This window comes from Pipistrellus kuhlii, unplaced genomic scaffold (assembly GCF_014108245.1).
Source record: "Pipistrellus kuhlii isolate mPipKuh1 unplaced genomic scaffold, mPipKuh1.p scaffold_m20_p_1, whole genome shotgun sequence".
Classification (NCBI taxonomy): Eukaryota; Metazoa; Chordata; class Mammalia; order Chiroptera; family Vespertilionidae; genus Pipistrellus; species Pipistrellus kuhlii.
This window is the reverse complement of record NW_023425404.1, coordinates 92,122,985-92,148,760: the sequence shown is the minus strand read 5'-3', so window position 1 is coordinate 92,148,760 and position 25,776 is coordinate 92,122,985. Positions and strand designations below refer to the sequence as shown.

At 36.2% G+C, this 25,776-nt stretch overlaps 1 protein-coding gene across 14 annotated transcripts in view; it reads right to left on the bottom strand.

Annotated features, from left to right (window-relative positions):
* The window catches only part of MYO9A (myosin IXA), a 384,919-nt gene that overhangs the window by 143,395 nt on the left and 215,748 nt on the right, over window positions 1-25,776 (bottom strand). For all 14 annotated transcript variants that reach the window (XM_045587331.1, XM_045587314.1, XM_045587304.1 and 11 more), the window contains one exon: window positions 13,200-13,275. In XM_045587331.1, coding sequence (XP_045443287.1) covers window positions 13,200-13,275 — 76 coding nt within the window. The remainder of the gene's footprint in view (window positions 1-13,199; window positions 13,276-25,776) is intronic.

Genomic DNA, 25,776 nt, shown 5'->3' with positions numbered 1-25,776 from the left:
CATTTATCTTCCTTCTATTAAGTTGTATAAGCTGCCTGTAGATGTTGGAGATTAAACCTTTATCAGTGATAACATTTGCAAATATGCTCTCCCATACGGTGGGCTTTCTTGTTTTGTTAATGGTTTCTTTGGCTGTGAAAAAGCATTTTATTTTGATGTACTCCCATTGTTTATTTTCTCTTTAGCTTCCATTGCCTTAGGAGCAGTATCAGTGAAGAAGGTCTTTCAACATATGTCTGAGATTTTGCTGCCTATGGATTTCTCTAGTATTTTTATGGTTTCCAGTCTTATGTTTAAGTTGAGTTTACTTTTGTGTATGGTGCAAGTTGGTGATTTAGTTGCATTTTTTTGCATGTATCTGTCCAACTTTCCCAGCACCATTTATTGAAGAGACTGCTTTGACTTCATTGTATGTTCATGCCTCTTTTGTCAAATATTATTTGAGCATAGTGGTTTGGGTTGATATCTGGATTCTCTATTCTATTCCACTGATCTATATGTCTGTTCTTGTGCCAGTACCAGGCTGTTTTGAGGACAGTGGCTTTGAAATACAGCTTGAAATCTGGTATTGAGATACCTCCTACTTTGTTCTTATTTCTCAGGATTGCTGTAGCTATTCAGGGTCTTTTTTTGTTCCAGATGAATTTTTGGAAGTTTTTTCTAGGTCTGTGAAATATGCCATTGGTATTTTAATGGGGAGTGCATTGAATCTATAGTTTGCATTGGGTAGTATGGACATTTTAATGATGTTAATTCTACCAATCCATGAACATGGTATGTTCTTCCATCTGTTTACATCTTCCTCTATCTCTTTTTTCAGTGTTGTGTAGTTTTACGCATATAGGTCTTTTACCTCCTTAGTTAAGTTTATTCCTAGGTATCTTAATTTTTTTGGTGCGATGGTAAATGGGATTGCTTTTTTAGTCTCTGTTTCTGTAAGTTCACTATTGGTGTATAGAAATGCCATAGATTTCTTGGCGTTAATTTTGTATCCTGCTAATTGCCAAATTCATTTATTAAGTCTGTTTTTTTATGGAGTCTTTCAGGTTTTTTTATGTACAATATCATGTCATCTGCAAATAAGGACAGTTTTAATTCTTTTCCAATTTGGATGTCATTTATTTCTTCTTCTTGTTTAATTGCAATGGCTAATACTTCCAGTACTATGTTGAACAAGAGTGGTGACAGTGGGCATCCCTGTTTTGTTACTGTTCTTAGGGGAAATGATTTTCTACAATGTCTCCAAGTTCCATCTTATTCTAACCACTTGTTTGAATGTAACTAACATTTTTCTATATCATGTTGATTTTTTCTCTTTAATGCTCAGGAGCCCAGGTATAGGGGACAGTTAAGTTCAGGGCCTCATGTCTGGTAGGGTTAATAGCATGCTGTTTAATCTCCATGTGTTTGATTTCCTTGGATTGTTTTTATTGTAGTTGATTTATATGTTTATGCCACTGCAGTCTAAGAAGAAGCTTGATATAATTTGTATCTTCTTGAATTTGTAGAGACTTTCCCTGTAACCTAATATATGGTCTATCTTTGAAAATGACCTATGTGCACTTGAAAAGAAAGTATATTCTGTGGCTTTGGGGTGAAATGTTCTGAAGATGTCAATTAATTCCATCTGGTCTAGTGAAAAATTTAGGGTTGATGTTTCTATGCTGATTTTTTGTTTAGAGGATTTGTCCAATGGTGATAGTGGGATATTAAAGTCTCCTACTACGATTATATTGCTGTCAATTTCTCCCGTGATATAGTAGCTTGCTACTTCTTACAAAAAAGCAAAAAATTTGATATAATCAACATTCAAGCAAACAACAACAAAAGGACAGAGAGAAAAACAATTTTTTAAATAGTGAAGTCAGTGAAGAGAGAAGTGTGTATGGACTTGGAGCAGGGGATTGGAAATTAGATATATAAGTAGGGTGAAATTTTTAACAGGGCATAAACAGAAAGAACAGGGAAAATCTAAAGCAGGAAAGGAGTAAGATAAACAGGAAACCAAAAGGGGAAAGATTAGGAAGAGAGTGATGGTATAAAGGTAGAGTTGAGATTGAGTAAAACGATGCTGAAGGAAAGATGAAAATAGAATGTAGAACACTAATCCAAATTAAATAAACAGAAAATAAAATGACACAGTTAAAAAAATGGGGAAAATAGTAGTAATAATACTGATTGAAAATGAAAATGTAATAATTAGAAGGTAATATAAAGTGAGAAAAAAGAAAAAAAATTTAGTTTCTTAAGAAAAGATGTAAAAAATGAAAATAAAAAAATTAAAAATTAAAAAATAAAATAAAAAATAAAATGTGCAGTAGTGAATGTCATTCACTTCCTGTATTGTTCTGTTTGGCATGTCTGTTTCCCAGTCAGGACAGTATTTCAGTTCCCTGCATTCCACTGATCCTCAGTGTTGTAAGCCAGTCCTGATTGTTAAGCAGGTGGCGTCTTAATTTCTTGTATTCCTTTATTTGCAATTACACAAGAGTCAATTTGTGATTGCCCCCATGTGGCACTGTTTGTGAATTGACTTCGGATCTATTTGACCTCTCTAGACTGTGTTGTGATCTTTCTTCCCCTGTGGCACTCAATACCAGTTTGTGGAAGTGAGCTGCCTCAGAGCTGGCTCTCCAATGGTCACTCCCTGCTCCGATCCCTATATTCCAGAAAAACAACTTTCCTGTGCAGTCTCCCAGGGTATTACCAACCGGGTGTTCACTATGTATTGGGCTTAGTAATGAGAAGCATGGATTTGAAGAGGAAAAAGACCAAGTGTGCAAACAATGGGTCTGCATGCAAGTCTAAGCAGCTGACATAACTTTAAAATTATTAGGCTGTCCCTCTGTGTCAGATCAAAATGGGTTGCTTTTTAGAGATCCCTTCAGTTAGCAGCTCTGAGGACCCCCTTCCACATTCACAAATCGTGCCAGCCCCAAAAGCCACAGATTTTTCTAGGCACAGACTTTCTCGGTCCTCCAGCTTCTGCAGAGCACACGTTTCCCTCTCCCGCTGAGACCAGAGACCTCACCTTATCCCAGGCGAAATCTGACCTTTCTGTGTTGGAGTGAAGAGCTCCTTTGAATCTATATGTTTGTGCCAATTGGGGACAGGTGATTCTGGGGTTCACAGATGTTCAGTGGTTGCTGCAGTTGTAAATTTTCAGGCTTCCAACAAGATTCACTTTCCCTTTCAAGATGATGTGGTCTCCACATCCCAGTCTGTAGCTCCAGGAGGGGACACAGCCGCAGTGGGGGCTGCATGGTCAAGGGAACCTCATCGAGCAGGCCCTCACCTTCTCTTGGAGTTTAGCTGTCCCTTAACTTACCAATAAACACTCCCCATGAGACCCTCAGTTGTGCTTTCTTTCTGCTCCGGGACCAGGCTAGGAACATTTTCTGCCTCTCTGGGTTTCCCTTTTATACACCTATATTCCCACCCTGTGGGGAAGCACAGGACAGGAGTTGGATGAGGGCAGTACGAACCCCCAAGTGTTGACTGGAATCTTTATGCTTAGTCTTCAGATGTCCTTGCTTAAAGGACACTGCAGATGCATGTGTCTTCTCAAGGATACTTAACCTGCTGATAGTATCTAATAATTAATTTTAGTACAAGCTGTTGTTACAATAAACGTCTAAGGAGGCAGGCGAATGGGGCTGTGTGGTTTCTATAGCCAGGCAGTCCCTTAGCCTTCCCTTTTACAGAAATGTGTCTCAGAGTACTCATTCATCCATTGCTCAGGGTCTGTTGGTCATCCTTGGCACCAACCCTGCTCTTTAGGATAAGATACTTAGATAAACTACTTAGTCTCTACTTAAGGGAAACCTGTAATAAATCTCCATTGCATACTAAACTCAGTTGGGACATACTAAGCCCCAAGCTGAAATATCACTAAAATGATAAATAAAAATGTCATCAATTTACAAGAAAAAGAGTAGGAATAAAGACTAAGTAAGAGACAAAGGAAAGTCTAGCCAGCGTGGCTTAGTCCTAGAGCATCGACCTAAGTATATGGGATCCATAGGAAAGCAGGGCATATATGTGTACATGTGATTGAAGAGATATATATGAATATACAGTGTGTGTGTGTGTGTGTGTGTGTGTGTGTGTGTGTGTGTGTAGAAGCTAGGGTTGGGAGTATGAGACTAACACAACAAAATGCATGTGGATCTCACTGAGAATTCTGGAAAGGTTCAAGTATTAGAGATAACTGGTACCATTGCAATGGTGGTACTGAGGGAGGCTGAAACTAAGAAAATATTTAAAATAAACATTTTAATGAAAGTATTTAAAATATCCTAACCCTTGCCCAGCTGGTTGTATTTAAAGTATTTAAAATATCCTAACCCTTGCTCAGTGGTTGAGCATCAATCCATGAACCAAAAGGTCCCTAGTTTGATTCCTGGTCAGGGCACATGCCTGGGTTGTAGGCTTGATTCCCTATAAGGGGCATGCATAAACAGCTGATAAATGTTGTCTATATTTCCCTCTGCCTTCCTCTTTATCTAAAAAATATCAATAAAAAGTATTTTAAAAAAAAGAATTATCTACACCAATAAAAGAGAAACATGCAAATTGACTGTACTCCAATATACTCACAAGCCACGCCCAACAGCCAATCAAGAGTATGCAAATTAATCCAACCAAGATGGCTGGGGCCATAGAACAAGCAGGAGGCTTGGGTTTCCCAGGCAATGGAGGAAGCCAAGCTTCCAGCCCATTCTGGCCAGCTTTGGTCTCTGCTTAAGGCTACAAAGTTTCAAATATAGAAGATAAATAAATCCCAACAAAAATGGCAGCAGCCATAGAGCTGGAAAGAACAGGAAGCTTGGGTTGCCCCTATGATGGAGGAAGCCAAGTTTCCTGGTCAGCCCTGGCCTCCGCTGAAGGCTACAAAGTTTCAATTATAGAAGATAAATAAATATCAAATACCAAGGCCTCTGCTTGGGTCACAGGGGAGCATAGCCAGCCTACAAAACACCATAGGCCCCTCGCCCAGACTGCCCCACACTCCAAGGGAACCCCCACCTTGATCCAAGACACCCTTCAGGGCAAACCAGCCGGCCCCCTCCCATGTACTAGGCCTCTATCCTATCTAATAAAAGAGTAATGTGCAAATTGACTGTCACTCCAACACACAAGATGGCTGCCACCATGTGGGCACAAGATGGCCACCACAAAATGGCCTCAGGGAAGGGCATCTGAGGGGGACCCAGGCCTGCAGTAGAGGACAGTTAGGGGCAATGAGGCTGGCAGTGGAGCAGTTAGGTATCAATCAGGCTGGCAGGGGAGTGGCTAGGGGGTGATCAGGCTGGCATGCAGAAGCAGTTAGGGACAATCAGGAAGGCAGGCAGGTGAGCAGTTGGGAGCTAGCAGTCCTGGATTGTAGGAGGGATATCCGACTGCCCATTTAGGCCTGATCTTAAATGGGCAGTCGGACATCCCTCGAGGGGTCCCAGATTGAAGAGGGTGTAGGCTGGACTGAAGGACACACACCACCATACATGAATTTCACGCACCAGGCCTCTAGTTCAAAATAAATAAATAAAGGTAAGCCCTTACCCTATATATTTAAGTAACAGTCCCTTCCTCATACCTATCTAATATGGAAATTTTAATTTATAGAGAAGCTAGAAGCATAGGATCTCAGCATAAGTCAGGGACATTAAGCATAGCAAAAGGTAAGGGTGGGATCAGATTGAAGAGAGAAGGAATTAGGAGGCAGTTCAAGATGGCAGCACAAGAAGATCCTGAACTCACAAACTATGTATAAACACAAAAAAGACTTTTGAAATGACTATACAATACATACCATTTTAAATTTATAGTAAAATATGTGTTATTTTATAATACTTATAATTTGCTATTATTATATGATTTAGTAATCTCATACACCTAATTACACTAATATCCAAGTTTTATATTGTTTTCTAGAAAATATGTAAACAAAATATATACCAAGACATGAAGAAATCAATGAGATTTATCTACCTATAACATAAAAAAATTACTACATGCTATTTTGTGACTAAGTCATATCAATTCTAGTAGAACTTTGAAATCCACTCATCTTTATAAATGTTAAATATGATCATTTCTAAAATAATGGTATTAATAAGGAACTTGACCTTTTTATAAGAAGTACTTACTTTTGTTCTCATTATTGTATTTTACAATAGATCTCAAAATTCTGATACACATTTGTCCAGATCAAGAGGAAAAGTTGAATTTAAACATCAATTATGCTTTAGACAGTGAGTTTTTACTTGTATTAAGAATAGAAATTAGGATACACAACATGCTACAGTTAACTTTTACAGGATAAGTCTATCTCAGTCATCAAATATGTAGATATCAAAATAGTACAAAGTCCTAAGATTGGTGCCATTACCTAAGCGTTTTAATGAGAGTTATTCCTGTTCCTTAAAGCCATAGGATTTGCATGATAGTACAACAGATACCATTTAATTATAAAACCTACCATATACTTATACAATGTACAAAATGCATTATGTATTTGTTGAAATTAAATTCTGATGACACACATTTTTGTTTCCTCCTAGATAACAACTTTCCAAAGGCATTGTTTTTTTTTTTTTCAATATAAGATGGTGTATTCTAGTTTTCATACATTCTGCTCTACAACTATTCACTTACAAGAGCTACTTCCAACTAGGAATATATGTGTCTTTCGTTACTAGTGCAGTCATTTTATTCATAATAAGGGTCATTATAGCAGCATCTCTAGTACATTTACAACCTTTGCTTTATGATATGTAGTCAGAGACTCTGTACTTTTTCTTAAATTATAGTTTAATAAAAAGACATTTGTTTCCAGTTTATACTCTCTTACCAAAAATAACAATTGCCCTCTCAACATTAATGAACATTTTATCTCTCACTTGAGGAATATTTGCACTAACTAAAAAATGTTTTACTACTTACATTTCATTGGTTTTATACAGACTACATCAATTCTTAGTACGAGGTCACCACCAAATTGGACAGTCTACTCTTTTATCATTTAAGAGTCATTCATTAGGAGAATTACAGACCCAAAAACCTCCACTTAATATACATAGCTAATAATTTCATAATTGATCTTATTTTCTAAGTATCTAATACCCTGTCTTCTTCCTCTTCTCATCAATTTTCTCTAAAATAATATAAAATAAATTCATAATATAATAACTACAATCTGGAAGAATCTTCTTGTTAAGACTGCTAGCTGGCCTTTTCCTGATAACATTGCTTCAATGCCACATATATCTTTCTTTATTGTATACAAAAGAAAAGAATCAGGCTGATGTAATATAATTTCCTGTGAAGAAGGGTCACATATAAATTTATATACATATATTTACAAAATTAACTTATCATTCCATGAGTGCCTAAATTCAGTTAATTGTTGAGTCTACAGCAACTCAATCAATTTTAAGTATTAGACTATCCCAACTGATATATAAAAAACAGAAGCCCACATAGGTCACTTCAGGTACCCAATATTTAAAGTATAAAGAAATACGAGCTAGGAATTAAGAGAGTTATAAGGATTAAATTGCTTTGGGAAATGGGATAAGACACTGTATCCTTTTATTTTTTTAAACATATATTTTTAAAATATATTTTTATTCATTTCAGAGAGGAAGAAAGACGGAGAGGAAAGAAACATCAATGATGAGAGAGAATCATTGATTGACTTCCTCCTCCTAGGGATCGAGCCCACAGCCCTGGCATATGCCCTTGACTGGAATAGAACCAGGGACACTTCAGTTCACAGTGGATTGAGCTTCTATCAGACAGGGACTAAATATATTTTTAATGATTTCAGATTGGAAGGGAGAGGGAGAGATTCTCATTGATCGGCTGCCTCCTGCATGACCCACACTAGGGGTCAAGCTTGTAACCCAGGCATGTGCCCTGACCGCTAAACGAACCATGACCTCTGGGTTCACAGGTCATAGGTCAACATTCAACCACTGAGTGATGCCAGCTGGGCTCTTTTTAAAATCCAAACCAAGAAAACAGGTTCGGAGAAATCCAAGATGGTGGCATAGGTATATGCCTAACTGCAGCCTCACACAACAATTTCAAAAACTACAACTAAAATACAAAATGGACATTATCCAGAACTACAGGAAAGTTGACTGACTGGAAATTCTACAACTAGAAGGAAAGAGAAAACCAGAAGGAAAATAAGAGGAGCTGTAAAAGCCTAAGGTATGGAGACATGGTGCACAAGAGGGGAGAGGACGGGGCAGCTGAGTGCCTGGCTGGCGTTCCCTAAAGGGAAGGAGATAAAAGCTCCAGACTGTGCTTTTCGACAGCACTGAACCCCAGTTCTGAGCGAGACCCTGGGAACCCAGGCTCATACAGAGGGAATCTAGACTGTAAGGCTGAGTGGTGAAAGGCAGTCCAGGAGGCACGCACATTGAGCGCAGAGGGAGGACTGTTGACTCTGCTGCTAGATTGCTCTAGTGGGAAGGAGACAAAAGCTCCAGACTGTGCTGACCCCCAGTTCCGACTTCACTGAACCCCAGTTCTGGGCTCATTGGGGGAAAGACTATACTGTTTGGTAGCGGGCGAAACTCGAAGGCACCTTTCTCTCAGAGTTGCTTGCAGCTAGTACCAAAGGACACTGAGGAACACTGAGACTCAGGAACCTCATAGTGTGGGGCTGTAGGCTCCACCCTGAAACTCTGCCCATCCAACCTCAACACAGAGGCTTTTGCAATTTTCCAAGTCTAGTTGAATAAGGCTGTCTCCCTGCATAGACACAGCTGATCCTCACAACCAATTGGCCTAGATGTCAGTTCCTCCCAGTGATACCAACAACAATTAAGACTTCACTACAAACAAGGCTGTACACACAGTCCAGAAAGGGGGGCACCAAGAGTGTCCACCTCAGGTAACTGGGAGGCTGACCCACTGAACCATATAGGACACCGTAGCACATAAAGCCATTCTACCAACTTATGGAAGCAGAAAAAAATGCTGAGACAAGGAAATGGATCACAAACGAAAGAAATGGAGGACAAAAAGCGACTGGATATAGAGTTCAAAACCACGCTTATAAGGTTTTTCAAGAATTTCCTAGAAAAAACCGATAAAATAAACAAGACCTATGAGGATATGAAAAGGGATCAACTAGAAATAATAAGGGATCAACAAGAAATAAAGAATATATTGGCTGAAATAAAAAATATTATACAGAGTCCTAAAAACAGAATGGAAGATCGCAAGAATCAAGTCAAATATTTGGAACAGAAAGAGCCAGAAGACAATCCTCACAGAAGCAAGAAGATAAGAGAATCCATAAAGTTGAAGATAATGTAAGAAACCTCTGGGACAACTTCAAGCGAACCAACATCAGAATTATGGGGGTCCCAGAAGAAGAGAGAGAGCAAGATACCAAAAACATACTGCAAGAAATAGTGACAGAAAACTTCCCCCACCTGGTGAAAGAAATAGACTTACAAGTCCAGGAAGCACATAGAACCCCAAACAAAATGAATCCAAAGAGGACCACACCAAGACACATCATAATTAAAATTCCAAGAGCAAAAAACAAAGAGAGAATATTAAAAGCAGCAAGAGAAAAGCAGGTAGTTATCTATGAAGGAGCACCCATACGATTGCCAGCTCATTTCTCAACAGTAACCATGCAGGCCAGACGGGAATGGCAAGAAATATTCAAGGCAACGAATAGCAAGAACCTAACAGCCAAAAATACTCTACCCAGCAAAGCTATCACTCAGAATTGAAGGCCAGATAAAGAGCTTCACAAATAAAAAAAAGCTCAAGGAGTTCATCACCACCAAACCAGAACTATATGAATTCCTGAAGGGGGTTCTTCAGGAAGAGGAAGAAAATAAAGATAAAAATTATGAACAACAAATATGTAACTATCAACAAGTGAATCTAAAAACCAAGGGTATTTTAAAAATCTGATGAACAATATTAAATGGTGAATATAATAGAATCAAAGGAATGGGAGGGGAATGAAGTGACGATTCTCGGAGAAAAGGGAAGTGGGGGGTGAGGGAAGAGACTGAACATAAACTGTGCACCTATGGATGAGGACAATGGTGGGTGGGGAAAGGAACCTGGTGGAGGGGAGCAATGGAGGGGGAAAAAGTGAGGAACATTTGTAATAATATGAACAATAAAGATTTATTTAAAAAAAACAACAACACACACACACACACAAAAAAGAAAGAAAACAGGTTCCTTAACTCAGAGATCTTTAATGATCAGGGTTAGACTACATGCACACCTTATTTTATTGTACTTTGATTTACTGCACTTTGCAGATATTGCATTTATTACAAATTAACGTTAAGTCCCTCCATCAGCAAACAATACTATGACTTGCTGAAGATACAGATGATAGTTAACATGTTTTAGCAATAAAGTAATTTTAAATTAAGATATGTACATTGCCGAAACCAGTTTGGCTCAGTGGATAGAGCATCAGCCTATGGATTGAAAGGTCCCGGGTTCGATTCCTGTCAAGGGCATGTGCCTTGGTTGCGAGCACATCCCCCCAGTGCGGGGTGTGCAAGAGGCAGCTGATCGATGATTCTCTCTCATTGATGTTTCTAACTCTCTGTCCCTCTCTCTTCCTCTCTGTAAAAAAATCAATAAAATATATATTTTTTAAAAAGATATGTACATTGCTTTTTCAGATATCAGACTACTGCCCAGTTTACAGAATAAGCATAGTGTAAATATAACTTTTACATGTACTGGGAGATCAAAAAATTCATATGACTCATTTTATTGCAATATTTGCTTTATTGCCATGGTCTGGAACCAACCCCACAATGTATGCGTGTATTTTCAATAGACTGAATTGAAGGTACACAGGTCATCAGAGTAAAGATCTAATTTGTTCTTGGGTGAAATTTAACATGAAAATATAGTGGTGAATCTCATCATTAGTCAAGTATCACTGATAAGAAAACAAAATGCATACTCTATAAAGATAGTAAGTCATTCAATTTGTTGGCATCACAAATTGGTAAATAGAGTTGAGATTGGATACTTGGGCTGTAACAGCTCTTGAATTTGAGACTAGTGAATCTAGACTTCTTTTAACAAGCAACAAAGAGTTATACACTGAGTGGCCAGATTATTATGATCTCTGAACACATAATAATCTGGCCACTTAGTGTGTGTGTGTGTGTGTGTGTGTGTGTGTGTATGTGTGTGTTTTACACACATACATACACACAAACACACACACACACACATATGTTTTAGAGGCCCAGTGCATGAAACGTGCATGGGTGGTGTCTGACCAGCCTGGCCAGGGGGAGGGGACATGGGTGGTTGGCCGGCCTGCCTGTTGGTCGAACTCCTGGTTGAGGGGACAATTTGCATATTAGCCTTTTATTATACAGGATATACACTGATTGGCCACATTATTATGCATTCAGAGATCATAATAATCTGGCTACTCAGTGTAAAAAAAGTTATTGAGCAGGGAAATGACAATATACATTAAAAATATAGTAATGCAAAATAGAAAAAGTGATCAATAAAGTTATACCTTGATTTTAATAACAGACCATTTCTATCTATATCTCTATTTCTATGTCTATCTCTACCTCTCTCTGTTTCTCTTGCCCCCCGACCTCTCTAAAAAATCAATGGAAAAAATATATGCTCAGATGATGATTAACAATAACAACAACAAAAGTAAAAAGCTAAACTACAAATTGGGAGAATATATTTGTAACATGTTACTTAAGTGGGATCAGTACATAAGATTTAGTTTAAAAACTTTTAAAAAATATGTGCAAAGAACAGGAATTTTATACAAAAATATGTTCATTAATAAGCAAGAAAATGAAAATTATAACTACAATAAGATACCATTTTATAACTACATCCTTATTAATAGGAAGCTCAATTTTTTTAAAATGTATTTTATTGATTTTTTACAGAGAGGAAGAGAGAGGGATAGAAAGTTAGAAACATCGATAAGAGAGAATCACCAATCAGCTGCCTCTTGCATAACCCCTACTGGGGATGCGCCAGCAACCAAGGTACATGCCCTTGACTGGAATTGAACCGGGACCTTTCAGTCAGCAAGCTGATGCTTTATCCACTGAGCAAACCGGCCAGGGCGGAAGCTCAATTTACTTGATGATGTTTAAAATGAAGAAAGCAGACTCTCTAGATAGGCACTAAACAATGTTCTTTTGCTCATATAAAGTACAATCTTTAGAAAACAGCATGTATAAAGTGCTGGGAAATGAAACCTAACATTGTCACTGGTAGTAAAATGTAAAAAGAGCTGGCCAACCTTGATGGCTCTGAATGGTCGGAGCTATTAACTCATCATCTAGTTGAGATAGTGGTGGTTGAGGCAACTTTAATTTGTTAATCATATGTAAATGTAAATTCTTGTTGATTTTCTGTTGTTTGAACTTCCAGCCTAAGAGGTGTATTTGTTTCAGATTCTCAATAAAAGGAATGGTAAAAGGCCAGAGCATCAGGTTAGTCTTCCCACTAGAGGTGGACTTCCCGCCTGGCCCCCATTTTCCCAAATTAACTCTTTTCCAGTCTCTTCATTTTAGTGTGCAGCCTTCTCCAGAAACTGGACCCTGAGTGGGCTCTGAACCACGCAGGTCTGAGAGGGCAGGGCGGGGCGTTAAGGGATCCCACAATAAAGAACAAAGTAACTTTATTTACAAACTGCGAAAATTACACTTGTAATTTTCAAAATTTACTCAAGAATTCTTCATTAAAAATGGTTAAAAAATAAGCTCTGATTATCATACTCAGCAACAAAAGGTATTCAATGGTTTGATGTAAACCAAACTACTCAATTATTACTTACCAATAAGATTTCTCCACAGAGAACAGAAAAACCCTTAAACTTTGCAAAAGACATAAAATTCAAGAAGGGTCTCAGAAATAAAAACATACGTGGTTAGTTTAAATTATTCTTGAAAACTTGTTTTTTAATTGTACAATCACTTTACCAGAGGCAATTTTAGGTAATTTAGTTCTAATAGTTTTGTTAATTCTAACCTTATTAACTTACTACATCATTTATAAAAGAGTTAAAGAAATATAAAGCAAACTAGGCCTGATTTTCTATATATTTTTAAAGCCACAAAAGTAATAATAAGAATTCTAGTTATTTTTTCTATAATTCCTTGAAAACAAAAGCCAAACATACTTACTGTTGATTTTTTTCATTTAAAGTATTCATGCTCTGGAGATCAGAAAGAGGTATCCTAGGATTTTTACGGGTTACACCTAGTATATAAAAAGCAAAAATTTTCAAATCAGTGCGAAGAAAAACTAAATATGAAATAATGTTTCCAATGAAAAATGAAATGAATGTACTTTGATAGTAAATATTTGCTGAACATGTCAGAATAGCTAAATAATAATATGAAGCAAGTCCCATGACTGTTACTTACAAGTCTGACTTAACCAACGATGAACCCAATTTTTTCAGCAATAAGTATATTGCTAACATTGACTACAGATTTTAGTCTATTTTGTCAGATATGAGTATTGCTACACCAGCTTTTTGTTTTTTTTTCTCCATTTGCATAGAAATTTTTTTCTATCCCTTCACTCTCATCCTGTGTGTCTTTTGTTCTGAGGTGGGTCTCTAGTAGAAACCATATAGTTGATTCATGTTTTTGTATCCCTTATGCTACCCTACAACTTTTTTTTTATTTTTTATATTTTATTGATTTTTTTACAGAGAGGAAGGGAGAGGGATAGAGAGCTAGAAACATCGATGAGAGAGAAACATTGATCGACCAGCTGTCTCCTGCACCCCCCCCTCCCCCCACTGGGGATGTGCCCGCAACCATCGTACATGCCCTTGACTGGAATCGAACCCGGGACCTTTCAGTCCGCAGGCCGATGCTCTATCCACTGAGCCAAACCAGTTTTGGCTACCCTACACCTTTTGATTGGACCATTTATCCATTTACATTTAAGGTTATTTTTTATAAGTACTTATTTATTGCCATTTTAATTCTGTATGTCTAGATTTCTCTCTTTCTCTTCATTCTTCTCATTATAGCAGTCCCTTTAGCATTTGTTGTAATGCTGGCTTGGTGGTGATGTATTCCTTTAGCCTTTTTTTTTTCTTTTTTTTCTTTTTTTTTTTTCTGGGAAGCTCTTTATTTGACCATTTATTTTGAATGATAGCCTTGCTAGATATGGTAATCTTGGTCTCAAATCCCTGCTTTCCATTACCTTGAGTACTTCATGCCATTCCCTTCTGGCCTATAGAGTGTCTGATGAGAAATCAGGTGTCAGCCTTATGGGAGCTCTTTGTAGATAACAGTTTGCTTTTCTCTTATTGCCTTTAAGATTCTCTCTGTCTTTAATTTTTGGCATTTTAATTATGATGTTTCTGAGCGTGGACCTGGTTGGGTTCTTCTTGCTTGGGGTTCTCTGTGCCTCCTGAACTTATGTGACTTTTTCCTTCACCAGGGTAAGGAAGTTTTTTTTGCCATTATTTATTCAAACACATTCTCTATCCTTTCCTCCCTTTCTGCCTCTTCTGGCACACCTACTATTCTAATATTGTTACATTTCATGTTGTCCCACAGCTCCCTTAAGCTGTCCTCCAGTTGTTTTTTTTGTTTGTTTTGTTTTGTTTTAATATATTTTATTGATGCTTTTAAAGAGAGGACGAGAGAGGGAAGAGAGTTAGAAACATCAATGAGAGAGAATCATCGATCAGCTGCCTCTTGCACACCCCCTACTGGGGATGTGCCCTCAACCAAGGTACATGCCCTTGGCCGGAATCGAACCCGGGACCTTTTAGGCTGACGCTCTATACACTGAGACAAACCGGTTTTGACTGTCCTCCAGTTTTTTGGGTTTTTTTTAATTGTTTTTTCTTTTTAGTTCTCTGATTGTTGTTTTTGTTTTGTTGTGTTTTTTTTCAATCTTGTCTTCTAATTCACTGATTTAATCATCAGCTTTCCTTAATCTGCTCTGTATTCCTTCCAATGTGTTCTTTATTTGTGCTATGTCATTCTTTATTTCTGAATATTCTTTTTTCATAGTTACTATATCTTTTCTCATGCTGTTGAGCATCTTTACCATCATTACTCTTTATTCTGTTTCAAATAAATTTCTTATCTCTGCTTAATTTATCTCTTCTTCTGGATAATTCTCTTATTCTTTCATTTGGAGGTTGTTTCTTTGTCTCATTTTGTCTGTCTGTCTGGGTTTGTGACTATCTGTTAGGTAGAGCCTCTATACCTCTCAATCTCCAGTGCAGGCAGAACAGTGTCAAATGCTGCTATTCAACTATAGATTTTAAAGATCAATTAATCTTATATATAAAAACACTAATAATCAAAAATGACAAATTGCTTTCTTAAGAATTATCAATATTCTTAAGTTTTAATTTTCTTCGAATCATTCAATAAACACTAGAACTCTATAAAGCATATGGCTACCAATTCATAACCTATCCACACAAAGACATAGAAAATCATAATTAAACCCACTCAAAAAAATTAGAACTAATAAATGAGGTCAGAAAAATGACAAGATATAAGATTAATATTCAAAAATTGTATTTCTTTACAATAATAAACAATCAGAAAATGAAATTGAGAAATTCCATTAATAACATCAACATAAAAAAATAAATTTAACAAAAAAGTATAAAATGTCTATACTGAAAATGACAAACATCATTGAAAGAAATTTAATTAAATGGAATGTCATCCATGCTCATGGATTAGAAAACTTACTAATGTTAAGATGGCAGTACTTCCCAAATTGATCTACCGATCTATGCAATCTCTATTAAAATTCCAGCTGCCTTTTCTTACAGAAATACTAGTAAATATATTGACCCTATAATTAATATATATATGCAAGAGACCCAAAATAGACAAAACAACACTGAAAATGAGGAAGATGGTTGGAGGACTCATACTACTTGAATTCAAAACTTACTACAAAGAAACAATAACTGAGACTTGGTACCAGCATAACAATAAACAAATGTATCAATGGAAGAAATTGAGAGTACAGAAATAAACTTATACACATTTATGATCAACTTAATTTTGATAAAGGTGCTAAGACAATTCAATGAAAAATAATTTCATTCCTTCAATTCCTAATTCATGGACACTAATTTCCCTATGACAACTTATCATTGTCTATCCTCTATATTCATTCTTCTACATATTAAAACAATCATCTCAAGCCTTTCCTCAATATTAGTAATTCAATTTTCATCTCTTTCCTCTACTTCTTGAGCTCATACAAGTTTTGCTTTATAACTCTGCTTGTTTCAGTAGCTCAATACCTATTTTCATTATCATACTAATAGTTTATATCCTCAAATGTGTGCTACTGCTTTATTGGCTTCATGTTCTTTATTTTTCTATACTGTTAACTGCTCACAGGGAACTTTTTCTTGGTAATATTTTTTCCTGCAAACAAAATATTTTCTTTTAGGATGGTTCTTTTATGCATGACTCCTTTATTTTCCTCTGTGTAATGATTTAATATCAATTATTAAACATTTTAAACATTAAAAAGACCTAAGGAATAGTATACTGAACAGTTGCAACTGATCACTCAGATTAGGAAATGAAGCCCAGTGGACCAACTCGGATCCCATTCCAACAGCATTAGATTCCAAAATTGATCACTTATTGGAATTATCATAAAAGTACTTTAAACAGCTATCATGTTCAATGACTTAAATTAAAATATTATCTTACTGAATTAACAGATAGTCTCCAGAAAGAAATGGAAACTAAAAAAGAACCAAATGGATATTTTGGAACTAAAAACTGAAATTTTGTGAAATGAAAAATTCATTTCATGGGATTAAGACTTGAAACAGCATAATGAACTTGAAATCAGATAAATAAAAATTATCCAATCTGAAGAAAAGAACAAAAGTAGAAAATAATGAACAGAATATGAGGACTGTGTATGATATCAAATATTCTAAGATCATGTAAATTGGTATCTCATAAAGAAAAGAAAAATTGTAGCAGAAAAAAATTTAATATTGGACAAAAATTTCCTAAATTTATTAAAACAATGAAACACAAGTCCAAAAGGTGAAGCAAATCTCAAACAGGATAAATATAAATATTTAGGGACATCACAGTCAAATTGCTAAAATTCAAAAGATAAATATAAAATAGTAAGCAACCAGTGTAAAAAAAAAAAAAAAAAAAGGTGCATTAGATATAAAAGTATAACAATAGGGTAACATCAGAGTTTATAACCACAAATAATGTAGGGGAAAAATGGAACAACATCCTTAAAGTGCCAAAAGTTTGATAGTTCCTAATGATGTTAAATATATGTCTATGTTATGACACTGTAACTCCACTGACAAGTTTCATTCCAAAGAATAAAAATATATGTATACAAATGACACAAACAAGAATGTTTGAATAGCTGGATCCTTCACAATAGCTCAAAATAGTACACAACCCTTTTATCCACCAAGAAATGAACGATAAACACAACGTTGTATATACAACTGTATACGTGTGTGTGTGTGTGTGTGTGTGTGTGTGTGTGTGTGTGTGTGTATGCACACATATTCCACACAATGGAATAAGTCAGCAACAAATTTCTGAGTTATAAAACAACACAGATGAAAATGTATAGCATTATGTTGCATAACTTGAGAACACCAAAGAATACACACTGTATGATCCTATTTCTGCAAAATTTTTAGAAAAGGCAAAACTAATTTACATAGCAATGAAAATCCTTTTTTATTATTATTACAGGAATCTTAACAAAAGTTGTCTAGCCCCAGCCAGTTTTGCTCAGTGGCTAGAGCATTGGCCTTCGGACTAAAAGGTCCCAGGTAAGATTCCAGCCAAAGGCACTTGCCAGGGTTGCAGGCTTGATCCCACACAGTAGGGGGTATGCCAATCAATGATTCTCTCTCATCATTGATATTTCTATCTATCTCTTTCCCTTTCTGTCTGAAATCAATAAAAAAAAAAATTTTTTTTTTAAGTTGTCTAATGGAGCTGGGAAAATGTACAAGAGAGCAAGAATAAATTTTCTGATAAATTTTTATTCCAGTCTTTTATTTTTAATAATTTTATGTTCATGGTTTGTCATTTATCTTTTAACTGAATATTTTTTTGTAACTGAATAATCTATTTTTTAAATGTTTAGTTCATTTTAATTTATTGGTATTGCGTTGGCCAGGTGGCTCAGTTGGTTGGAGCTTTGTCCCATACACCAAAAAGCTGAAGGTTCGATTCTGTCAGGGGTGCATGCAGGAGGCAACAGTTCTCTCCAAAATCAATAAAAACATAACCTCAGATGAGGATTAAAAATACATTATAAAAATAATTTATGGGTGTTACTTATATATTTGGATATTTTTCTGCCTTTTTATTTTATGCTTTGTATTTACCCTAATGCAATTTTATCCAGATTTCCACTGATTTTATTTATATTCTGACTTCTTTTTTTCATTTTATAAAGTTATATGGTATACACTCTTCTCTATGAATTTTTAACACATTCATAAATTCGAATCTAAATTCTTTTCTTTTCTAAAGAGTACAAGAATTTTCTAATGCTTTTATTCTAATCAAACCATCCCTGTAACAGATGATGCTACACAGTACTTATTTTCACCCATTTTCTTCCCATAATCAACCAAATTAGATATTACTACTAAGTTTTACAGACTGTTTATTTAGATTTATACACATTTACCAATTTCTCTATCAGAACTCAAAACTTTCTAGTGAGTTAGTTCAGCTTCTTTCTCCACAAAATCTTTTAGTAACTTCTACTGTGTTTTTTCAGATTACTATGTTACTTATGGCTATTGTTCATCTCTGCCTTTCATTTTCATCATTTTAAGAATTTTATAAATAGTCAAACATTTTGAAAATCCATTTTGAGACTTTAATTGGTGAGGTTAATCTATTTTTATTAATTTTATATAGTGGCTTTTGTATTTTATTTGATATCTCCCATTTATTCTTTAAACACATTTTCCCCTGTAAAGGTTTCTTATGAGACTTTAAAAGATAAAGATTCTATTTTTGTTTATCCATATCTAAAACTGAAACTAATGGGCCTTATGGAAAATACATGCTTATCTTTATTAAAAACTGTTTTTCCAATATAACTGTTCTATTTTACATTGCTAATAGAGTTTAGAAGTGTTCCAATCGCTTCCCAACCTCATCATCATTGTGATTATATTTTGCATTTTCCAAATTACTAATGAAGCTGATAATTTTTCAATTTTCCATAGACCATTTACATACCGGTATCTTCTTTTTTGGAAATGTATTAATATATTCAAATCTTTGGCCATTTTTTAACTTATTTTTGCCTTACTGTTGCAGGATTTAAAAAAAAAAAATTTGTTTTTGTTTTCAAGTCCATTAACAGTTTCAGTATTACAAATATTGTTTCCCAGCTATGGTATATTTTTTGTTTTCTTAATATATTTTTAAAAAATCAAGTTTTCAATTTCAGTGAATTCCAATTTATCAATTTTTTCATGCTCTTATTGTCCCATCTAAGAAATCTTCGCCTGTCCGAAGATTGCAAAGATTTTCTCTCAGGTTTTAAGTTTTACTCTTTATAAAGTCCATTTTGAGTTAATTTTTATGTATTATATTAGGGGTCAAAGTTCTCTTGTAATATATAAATATCCAATTGTTCCAGTGCCATTTATTTAAAAGCCTATATACTTTACCTCCCACTGAATTACCTCAGCACTTTTGTGGAAAGTCAATTGACCATATATGTGTAAGACCTACTCCTGGATTCTTTACATGATTCTATTGATCTTTACACTGGGAATAACTGCATTATCTTAGTGTTGAAATCATATAGTGTATTCTCCAGTTTTGTTCTTTTTCGAAATCATTTGGTCATTCTAGCTATTCTATTTTTAAAAATATATATTTTATTGATTTTTTTTTACAGGGAGGAAGGGAGAGAGATAGTTAGAAACATCAATTAGAGAGGTACAACAATTAGCTGCCTCCTGCACACCTCCCACTGGAGATGTGCCCGCAACCAAGGCAAATGCCCTTGACCGAAATCGAACCTGGGACCTTTCAGTCCGCAGGCTGATGCTCTATCCACTGAGCCAAACTGGTTTTGGCATTCTAGCTATTCTATATTTCTATATAAATTTTAGTTACCATCTTTTGAATTTCTACCAAAATATCTGCTCTGATGTTCATTAGGATTACATATCCAATCTACAAATACATTTTGGAGAGAACTGACATCTTATAAAAACAAAAACATGTACCTATCTTCACTTATTTAAGGTATTTTTTATTTTCTTTCAATTGGACACATAATACATATTTCATTAAATTTACCCCTAGGTGTTTCATTTTTCGGTATATTGTCTGTTGCATATTAAATTGCTTTAAAACCTAGCACTTTAAAACAATAGTGATCATATCAAAGATTCTAGAAGAATAGATTTGAAGAGCAGCTTAGCTAGGTAGTTCTGACAAGATCTAATTAGGCTGTATTCAAACTGTCGACCAAGGCTCCAGTCATCTGAAGACTGGAATAGAACTGAAGGATGTGCTTTTAGGTCACTCATATAGTTGTTGGCAAGCCTCAGTGCCCACTGACTAGAGGCTTCAGTGGGATTTTTAATAGGGCTACTCCAAATGGCAATTTGCTGTCCTTAGGGACAACAGAGAGAGCTAGGAAGAAATTACCTAAAATAAAAATCACAATCCTTTATAATTTAATTTCAGAAGCAACAACTATCACTCTGCCATATATACTATAGATAACTAACACTAGTAAAATCTGGGAGATTACACAAAGTTATAAATATCAGAAGATGGGAATAACTGGGACTATCTAAGACACGTGTCAAACACAAGGCCCGCCAGGCCTTGCAATGTGGCCCGCACCGCGCTGTCATCACTGCACTCCGCTGCGTTTCCATCACAATGACAGTTTATGACTGTTCAGTAAACCATTCGGCCCGCGATTTAGGCTGGATTTTAGATTTTGGCCCCTTCTCTGATTGAGTTCGACATCCCTTAGATTCTAAGGGGCTGGCAGCCATACATGTATAAATGGAACTTATAAATTTCACTTTCCAAATATTTATGGTTAGTATATTACATTTTAATTTCACATATTTACTGCTATCCTTTGACTGTTAAATTCACTTTTTAGATCAAAGAGCATTTTTTTCAAACTTCTTAGCACTTTCTATATAGATGCTCATGCTGTCTACATCTTCCTTTTAAATCTATGTACCTTTTATTTCTTTTTGTTACCTTTAGTACATTGTTGAGTGGTAAAAGCAAACATCTTTGCCTTGTTCTAAATGTCAGGGAGAAGCATTTCATCTTTCTCCATTAAGTATAAAGTCTGCTATAAAATTTTCATGTGTAAAGTTGAAAAAGTTACCCTGGCTGGGTAGCTCAGTTGGTTGATTATCCTCCCTTGAGCCTAAAGTTTACAGTTTGATCTCCAATCAGGAGGCAAATAATGTCTGTCTGTCTGTCTGTCTCTCTCTCTCATCAGAATATATCCTCAGATGAGGATAAAAAAAAGTCACCCTGGTTGGTATTGCACCGTAGTTAGAGTGCCAGCCTGTGCAACAAAGGGTCATAGGTTCAATCACCAGCCCAGGCCGGGGTGCATGCAGGGGGCAACCAATCAATGTGTCTCTCTCACATCAATGTTTCTCTCTCTCTCTCTCTCTCACCCCTCTCCCCCTTTTCGGTATCTTCCCCTCCCTTTCTCCCTTCCACTCTCTCTAAAGGAAAAAAAAAAAAATCAATGGAAAAAATATCCTCAGGCGAGAATTAACAATAACAACAATAAAAAGTTGTCTTCTATTCCTAAGCTGCTAAATTTTATAATAGGAATGGGCATAGAATTATGACAAACTCTTTTTATACATCTACTGAGATAACGATGTGGTTTTTTTAGATGGTTAATATGGCGAGTTATATTGATTTTCTATTATCAAACACCAACTTTCATTCCTAGAATAAGTTCCTCTTGGTCTTCATATATTATTTTCTATATAGTCCTGAATTCAGTGTGCTCTTATTCAGGATTTTAACATCTAACATTGTGAGGTATGTTGGTTTGTAGATTAGTTCCTATACTATTTTTGTCTGATTTTGGTATTTGAGTAATAATACTGGCCTCATAATATGATTTGTATAGTGTTCCTTATTTCTCTGTTTTCTGAAAGAGTTGAAAACTGGTATTCTTTTCTTAGACAATTCTTAAACAAAATTCACGATTGAAGCTATTTGGGTTTGAACTCTTTTGTGTTTTTATGTGAAAATTTTATTTATGAATCTAATATCATGAACAGATATAGGGCTATAAGATTTTCTATTTTTCCTTGGGTCCATTTAGATGACTTGTTGACACTGAATGAATTTGTCAATTTCATCAAGGTTGAATTTATTGACATAAATGTTCATAATTCCACTGCTCCTTAACCTTTTGTTCTGTAACATATGCAACTGTGTCTATAGTTTAAATCCAGATAACAGTATTTGCTCTTTGCTCATGTTTCTTGATCAGAATGGCAAGAACAGCACTGTCCAATTCAGCAGTCACTAGCCATAGGTAGCCATTCAAAATTAAATTGATTAATGCTTCAGTTTAAAAAATTTTTTTTAATTTCAGGTACTTAACAGCCACATGTGGGCTAATGGCTAGTTTTAGGTAGCATCATTGGAAGACATTTCCATCTTCACAGAAAGTGCTATTGGATAGTGCTGGGTTCGAACTTTATTTCTTTGTTCTTTTTGAAAAAAACAGCTTTTGGTTTCCACTGTTGCCTGCTTTCTATTCACAGGTTTTAGCTCTTAACCTTTTTCACTTCTTTCTACTTGTTTTGGGTCTAACATGTTCTTCTTCTTGTAGCTTTATAATGTAAAAGCTTATTACATCATTAATGATACTTTTATCTTATTTTTTCCTAATATAAAGATTTAAAGCTAGAAATTTTCTTCTAAGCACTTTAGTTGCGTTACACACGATGTAATGTGTTGTTTCCATTACCATTCAGATCAAAAGACTTTCATGTTTCCCTTATGAATTTTTCTTTTAACTCATGAGTTATTTATACACTAGAGGCCTGACACGTGAAATCCATGCATGGTAACAATCCCTAGGTCTGACCTGTGATCAGGGCCATCTTCCCCCCTTGCCTGCAGCCAGCCCACCCCACCTACCCACCCACCCACACCCAGTTCTTAATTCACCATTGGGCTATCGGAGATTGCCACACGGGGGAGGGACCAAGATATCACCATTCCTGAGGGTCACCCTCTGTGTGTGGGAAGATCAGTGGGGTAGGGGCCTTGGCCTGGCACTGCCCGAATCCTTCACCACCCATTTGTGGTTCCCTGTTCACCACTGGGCAATGGGAGCCTGCTGGCCAGGGAAAGGAATCAAGAGGTAGTCAGTGCGCTTCTTAGTGACTGGTCAAGCAGTTGTGGTCATTCAACAGTTAAGATCAATTTGTATATTACCCTTTTATTATATAGGATGTTGTTTATTTTCCAAATATTAATATATAAGAATTTCTCAGATAACTTTCTACTATTAACTGTCCATTTTAGTCAGACAACATACTTTAAATTTCAATCATTTGTGTAACCACACTAAACTATAGCCTGAGGTCCCAGACATTAAGGCAGCCACAGTCAGCAAGATGAGAGTCGTTAGGAGCATCAAGCCCACAGACAGCTCTTTTCTGACTATTGATCCTTCATCTTTTTCATGAATATCATCATCTCCATTGTTCTGAGACTAGACTATCAAAAGTATGGGTTTAAATTGAAATGAAGTTCTATTTTACCCTTTTTCTCTTTCTCCTGCCATCTTATGCCTTATCCTTTCCAGAGCTCCTGACCTCTGCAGAAGTGGGGCTGCATCTCATACTCATGATAACCTCAATCCTTTAATTTCCTCTGCCAAATCTCAGAGAATTAGTCACTGCATTGGGAAAGTAGGAGCACCAGAAATGAAAAGGAGGAAAAGCCACAATACCTTTTATGCCTTAACCTTGAAGGTCACAAAGTCACTTCTTCCACATTCCATTTGTTAGAAGGGAGTCACTAAGTACAGCACAAACCTTTTGAAGGGAGGAGTATCAAAGAATTTGTGGACACATTTAAACTGCCAGAAAATAATTTTTACCTTAAATAGTCGTATACCTTTTTTAAAGAAATTAAGAAATGGAAAGAAAATACATAAAGTCATTTGTTTTATACATATTTACTATTTCTGATCTTTATTTTTTCCAGTAATTCATGGATCAACATAGTTGAGACCATGGGCCAAATAAAACCCACTTCCTATTTTTGCAAGGTCTATGAACTAAGGATGGTTTTTATATTTTCAAATGGTTGAAGAAAAATAAATGGAAGAATCTTTTTGTGACATTTGAAAATCATATGATATTTAAATTTCACTGTGCATAATAAAGTTTCATTGGAATATAGCCATACCCATAACAGATAGTTAACTTTTCTTCTAACATAGGGGTGTCGAACTCAATCAGAGAAGGGGCCAAAATCGAAAATCCAGGCTAAATCGCTGGCCGAATGGTTTACTGAACAGTCATAAACTATCATTGTGATGGAAACGCAGCGGAGTGCAGTGATGACAGCGCGGTGCGGGCCACATTGCAAGGCCTGGCGGGACGGATTTGGCCCGCGGGCCTTGTGTTTGACACATGTGTTCTAACAGGTAGTTAACTTGTCTGGTACCCAAACTACAAATACAGAAATTTTGCCTAAAAGCTGTTTTGGTTTGGGGGTTTTGCTCTGTTTTGTTTTTAACTGTGATTTTTTTTTTTTTTATATCTTTCATTCTCCACTGCTTTCAATGAGAACTGTTAATCATATCATCATTCCCCTATACTTAATGTAATATTTTCTCTTAGATGTTTTAAAGATTTTCTGTTTAGCAATCTGCCTATAATGTGCCTAGTTGTGGCTTTATTTTGTACTTATTCTTCATAAAGATCACTGAGCTTCTTGGATCTCTAAGTTAGTTTTTTTTAACCCATCATGAAAAGTTTTCAGCCACTATTTCTAATATTTTTTTGTCTCTTTCTCTTCTCTACTTATAAGATTCCAATTAAGGCAATAAGTATTCAGCTTTCCCCACCCAAAAGCTATGCACAGATACAAAAAAACCTTCAGTCAGAAAAGCAACAAACTTGCAAATCTCACCTACTGCAGTTGCTTGCATCTTTCAAAGGTACTTTCCTATAATATTTGGTTTGCAATGCTTCTTTGACAGAGCTCTACAGTCTATTTCCAGTACACTCACAGCAGTCAGTCAATTATGGCTGGCAATATTCATATCCTAACTTTGAGTTTTAGCCTTTTGGCAATTCTCTCAGTTCCAGGATTTTTCTCCTAAATTCCAAGCTGCTTGCCAGTCCTCAACTTTGTCCTCTGACACCGCAAGCCAGTTATAGAACTACGAGGGGCCCTATGCACAAAATCCATGCACAGGGTGGGGTCCCTAGGCCTGGCTGGCATCGGTGCCTATTGGGGCCATCTTACCCAGTTTCAATCAGGTCTGGGCAGGCAGGGGCCTTCGAGCTGCTGGCCCAGGGCCTGGGGGCCTGCCGACCACTGGACAAGGCCTGCCAGCTGCTGGATGGGGTGGGAGACAGGGGAAGGGACTGGGGGAGGCTGGCTGTGGGAGTCTACTGTGGTAGCTCCTGCACTGAGCATCTGCCCCCTGGTGATCAGTGTG